This window comes from Taurulus bubalis (genome assembly GCF_910589615.1).
Source record: "Taurulus bubalis genome assembly, chromosome: 1".
In the NCBI taxonomy this organism is placed as follows: Eukaryota; Metazoa; Chordata; class Actinopteri; order Perciformes; family Cottidae; genus Taurulus; species Taurulus bubalis.
The window spans coordinates 982,741-988,803 of NC_136589.1; the positions used below are offsets into that span (position 1 = coordinate 982,741).

General features: G+C 41.4%; 1 protein-coding gene across 1 annotated transcript in view; it reads right to left on the reverse strand.

Moving 5' to 3' along the window:
- Window positions 1-5,837, reverse strand: part of enox1 (ecto-NOX disulfide-thiol exchanger 1) — a gene marked incomplete at both ends in the record, with an annotated part of 30,430 nt that extends 24,593 nt beyond the window's left edge. The window contains one exon of the mRNA XM_079224879.1: window positions 5,717-5,837. Within this exon, the coding sequence (XP_079081005.1) occupies window positions 5,717-5,837 (121 nt within the window). The remainder of the gene's footprint in view (window positions 1-5,716) is intronic.
- Window positions 5,838-6,063: the final 226 nt, after the last annotated feature.

Here is a 6,063-nt window from a genome sequence, read left to right on the forward strand (position 1 = left end):
TACCAGAAACTAGAGACTAGAGACTAGAGACTAGAGACCAGAGACCAGAGATTAGAGACTAGATACCAGAAACTAGAGACTAGAGACTAGAGACTAGAAACTAGAGACTAGAGACAAAAGACCAGAGATTTGAGACTAGATACCAGAGACTAGAGACCAGAGACCAGAGACCAGAGACTAGATACCAGAGACTAGAGACCAGGTTTAGAGACTAGATACCAGAGACCAGAGACTAGATACCAGAGACTAGAGACTAGAGACCAGAGACCAGAGATTAGAGACTATATACCAGAGACTAGAGACCAGAGACCAGAGATTAGAGACCAGAAACCAGAGACTAGAGACCAGAGACCAGAGATTAGAGACTAGAGACCAGAGACTAGAGACTAGATACCAGAGACTAGAGATTAGAGACCAGAGACCAGAGACTAGTTACCAGAGACTAGAGACTAGAGACAGGAGACCAGATACCAGAGACTAGAGACTAGAGAACAGAGATTAGAGACTTGGGATTTGAGACTAGAAACCAGAAACCAGAAACTAGAGACCAGAGATTCGAGACTAGATACCAGAGACTAGAGACTAGAGATTAGAGACTATATACCAGAGACTAGAGACTAGAGACCAGAGACCATAGATTAGAGACTAGAAACTAGAGATTAGAGACTAGAGACCAGAAACTAGAGACTAGAGACTGTACTAATACATTGCAGTGATACTAAACTGACACTGATACTGTACTGCAGTGATACTACACTGACACTGTACTGCAGTAATACTACACTGCATTGCAGTGATACTACACGGATACTGCATTGATATGGTCCTGAGCCAGAGACCCAGAGACCAGAGATTAGAGACTAGAGATTAGAGACCATAGACCAGAGACCAGAGACTAGAGACTAGAGACCAGAGACTAGAGACCAGAGATTAGAGACTAGATACTAGAGACAACAGACTAGAGATTAGATACCAGAGACTAGAGACCAGAGATTAGAGACTAGATACTAGAGACAACAGACTAGAGATTAGAGATTAGATACCAGAGACTAGAGACCAGAGACCAGAGATTAGAGACTAGAGACCAGAGACTAGAGACTAGATACCAGAGACTAGAGACTAGAGACAGGAGACCAGATACCAGAGACTAGAGAACAGAGATTAGAGATTTGGGATTTGAGACTAGAAACCAGAAACCAGAAACTAGAGACCAGAGACTAGAGACTAGATACCAGAGACTAGAGATTAGAGACCAGAGACCAGAGACTAGGTACCAGAGACTACAGACTAGAGACAGGAGACCAGATACCAGAGACTAGAGACTAGAGAACAGAGATTAGAGACTTGGGATTTGAGACTAGAAACCAGAAACCAGAAACTAGAGACCAGAGATTCGAGACTAGATACCAGAGACTAGAGACTAGAGATTAGAGACTATATACCAGAGACTAGAGACTAGAGACCAGAGACCATAGATTAGAGACTAGAAACTAGAGATTAGAGACTAGAGACCAGAAACTAGAGACTAGAGATTGTACTAATACATTGCAGTGATACTAAACTGACACTGATACTGTACTGCAGTAATACTACACTGATACTGTACTGCAGTGATACTACACTGACACTGTACTGCAGTAATACTACACTGCATTGCAGTGATACTACACGGATACTGCATTGACATGGTCCTGAGCCAGAGACCCAGAGACCAGAGATTAGAGACTAGAGATTAGAGACCAGAGACCAGAGACCAGAGACTAGAGACCAGAGACTAGAGACCAGAGATTAGAGACTAGATACTAGAGACAACAGACTAGAGATTAGAGATTAGATACCAGAGACTAGAGACCAGAGATTAGAGACTAGATACTAGAGACAACAGACTAGAGATTAGAGATTAGATACCAGAGACTAGAGACCAGAGATTAGAGACTATATACTAGAGACAACAGACTAGAGATTAGAGATTAGATACCAGAGACGAGAGACCAGAGACCAGAGATTAGAGACTAGAGACCAGAGACTAGAGACTAGATACCAGAGACTAGAGATTAGAGACCAGAGACCAGAGACTAGGTACCAGAGACTACAGACTAGAGACAGGAGACCAGATACCAGAGACTAGAGACTAGAGAACAGAGATTAGAGACTTGGGATTTGAGACTAGAAACCAGAAACCAGAAACTAGAGACCAGAGATTCGAGACTAGATACCAGAGACTAGAGACTAGAGATTAGAGACTATATACCAGAGACTAGAGACTAGAGACCAGAGACCATAGATTAGAGACTAGAAACTAGAGATTAGAGACTAGAGACCAGAAACTAGAGACTAGAGATTGTACTAATACATTGCAGTGATACTAAACTGACACTGATACTGTACTGCAGTAATACTACACTGATACTGTACTGCAGTGATACTACACTGACACTGTACTGCAGTAATACTACACTGCATTGCAGTGATACTACACGGATACTGCATTGATATGGTCCTGAGCCAGAGACCCAGAGACCAGAGATTAGAGACTAGAGATTAGAGACCAGAGACCAGAGACCAGAGACTAGAGACTAGAGACCAGAGACTAGAGACCAGAGATTAGAGACTAGATACTAGAGACAACAGACTAGAGATTAGAGATTAGATACCAGAGACTAGAGACCAGAGATTAGAGACTAGATACTAGAGACAACAGACTAGAGATTAGAGATTAGATACCAGAGACTAGAGACCAGAGACCAAAGACTAGAGACTAGAGACCAGAGACCAGAGACCAGAGATTTGAGACTAGATACTAGAGACAAGAGACTAGAGATTAGAGATTAGATACCAGAGACCAGAGACCAGAGATTAGAGACTAGATACCAGAGACCAGAGATCAGAGACTAAAGACTAGATACTAGATACAAGAGACTAGAGATTAGATACTAGAGACTAGAGACTAGAGACCAGAGACCAGAGACTAGAGACTAGAGACCAGAGATTAGAGACTAGATACCAGAGACTAGAGACTAGAGACTAGAGACAAGAGACTAGAGATTAGAGATTAGCTACCAGAGACTAAAGACCAGAGACCAGAGATTAGAGACGAGATACCAGAGACTAGAGAATAGAGACCAGAGACCAGAGATTATAGACTAGATACCAGAGACTAGATACCAGAGACTAGAGACTATATACCATAGATTAGAGATTTGGGATTTGAGACTAGAGACCATAAACCAGAGACTAGAGACCAGAGACCAGAGACCAGAGATTAGAGACTAGATACTAGAGACTAGAGACTAGAGATTAGAGACTAGATACCAGAGACTAGAGACTAGAGACCAGAGACCAGAGACCAGAGAATAGAGACTAGAGACTAAAGACCAAAGACCAGAGATTATAGACTAGATACCAGATACTAGAGACTAGAGACTAGAGATTAGAGACTATATACCAGAGACTAGAGACTAGAGACCAGAGACCAGAGATTAGAGACTAGATACCAGAGACTAGAGACCAGAGACCAGAGACTAGAGACTAGAGACTAGAGACCAGAGATTAGAGACTAGATACCAGAGACTAGAGATTAGAGACTAGAGACAAGAGACTAGAGATTAGAGATTAGCTACCAGAGACTAGAGACCAGAGACCAGAGATTAGAGATTAGAGAATAGAGACCAGAGACCAGAGATTAGAGACTAGATACCAGAGACTAGATACCAGAGACTAGAGACTAGAGACCATAGATTAGAGACTTGGGATTTGAGACTAGAGACCAGAAACCAGAGACTAGAGACTTGAGACCAAAGACCAGAGATTAGAGACTAGATACCAGAGACTAGAGACTAGAGATTAGAGACTAGATACCAGAGACTAGAGACTAGAGACCAGAGACTAGAGATTAGAGACTAGATACCAGAGACTAGAGACTAGAGATTAGAGATTAGAGACTAGAGACTACACTAATACATTGCAGTGATACTAAACTGACACTGATGCTGTACTGCAGTGATACTACAGGGATACTGCATTGATATGGTCCTGAGCTGCACGGCTCACTGCTGAGAGACAGATTGAGGTATACAGCAGTACTTTTATACAGCAGTACTTTTATACAGCAGTACTTTTACTGCACAGGGAAGTTCTGGGTTGTATTCTTTAGAGATAAAAACTTGAGCAGAATTGATTAAATCCAGTTTTCTTTTATGTTCTTGCGCAGAAACATCTGAGAAAACCTCTCACAGACAATAAGTACTCAGATGTGTAACTGAAGTAGAGGTGTGTACAACAATGCAAAAATACTCCATAAAGAAGAAGTAAAGTCCTATAGAAATATTAGCTTCTATAGTCACACACATAAATGTACTGCATGTATTCTGCAAAGTATCTTCTGCTTCTACTACTATTAATACTAGTACTACCACGAGTGAAATATTGCAGTTTCCTTTTAAACATAGTATTACTGACGACAACTACTACTGCTGCTCCAGTTAGTAGTATCTATCGTACTAATGGCAGTAGTCGTAGTATTCTCAGTGTCAGAGTTCCATCGTCTGAAAGCTGCTTTAAACGATTCCACTTAAGACAACTTAAGACAATTTAACACACACACACACACACACACACACACACACACACACACACACACACACACACACACACACACACACACACACACACACACACACTAAAGAGCCTGAAGTAAAACTCTCTGCTTATTATAAAGTCCATAAATTTGCATGAATCTGGTTTTGTGACCGAGCCGCCATGACGGTTATTACAGTCACTCAGAGTTATGTATATAATATTCAGTTCTCTCTGCGACACACGGAGATAACGGACACATTAACGTCTCCTCCTCCTTCCTCCTCCTTCCTCTTCCTCCTCCTCTTCCTCCTCTTCCTCCTCCTTCCTCCTCTTCCTCCTCCTCCTAGTAGAAATGAATGCTAGTAGAAGCTAATGCTAGTAGAAGTTAATGCTATAAGAAGCTATTGCTAGTAGAAGTTAATGCTATAAGAAGCTAATGCTAGTAGAAGCTAAGTCTCTACATCTTCCGTCGCAAACTAAAAACATATTTTTCGACTACACCTTGAACAAGGAAGGTAGCGCCGTAGCATCACTTAGATGTCTCTTACTGACAGCACTTTGTGGTGTAACTTTATTGAAGAAATTGCACTTTCTTGATTCTTGTTGTTCTGAGTTTGTACTCATGGTTGAATCACTTATTGTAAGTCGCTTTGGCGTCAGATAAATTAAATGCTAGTAGAAGCTAATGCTAGTAGAAGCTAATGCTTGTAGAAGCTAATGCTAGTAGAAGCTAATGCTTGTAGAAGCTAACGCGTCCTGCATTCCAAAACGTTTCTCCTCATTTTTTGTACGTTTTCCTTCAAAAGTCAAAATTTTAATTTATGCTCGTTACACGAATGCTGTCATTTAAAAATAAACTCAAGGCAACAACAATACTTAGTTATGTTTATGAAAGATGATGAAATACTTGGCTATGTTCATGAAAGATGATGAAATACTTGGTTGTGTTTATGAAAGATGGTTGATTATAATAAATAATGAACAGCGGTTTGCTGGAGTAAAGATTTGTGTGTTTTCACAGTCTTTGTACTTCCTGGTTCATGATAACCTGCAACATATGAATTGATATCTGATATATGTTATGTTATATATTCATAACATATTCTGGTTTAAAGCCCTCCAGGAAGTGGACTGCTACCTGAGACCAGCTGCTGCCCGCTGAGCCCCACAGGCCCGATGCCCAGGTTGGTCATGGCGGTGGTCCAAGCTCCGAGGTCCGAGACGGACCCGTCAGCTGCTGCAGAGACACACAGAGACATCCGACCCGGGTTCCTCAACCAGAGAGACGGGTTCCTCAGTCAGAGAGACGGCCAGCTGAGGAGAGAGAGAGAACTGGTCAATGATATATATATATATATATATATATATATATATATATATATATATATATCATCTTGCAGAAACGTCTTGAGGCGATTAGGAAGCTAAGACCACACACACACACACACACACACACACACACATACACACACATACACACATACA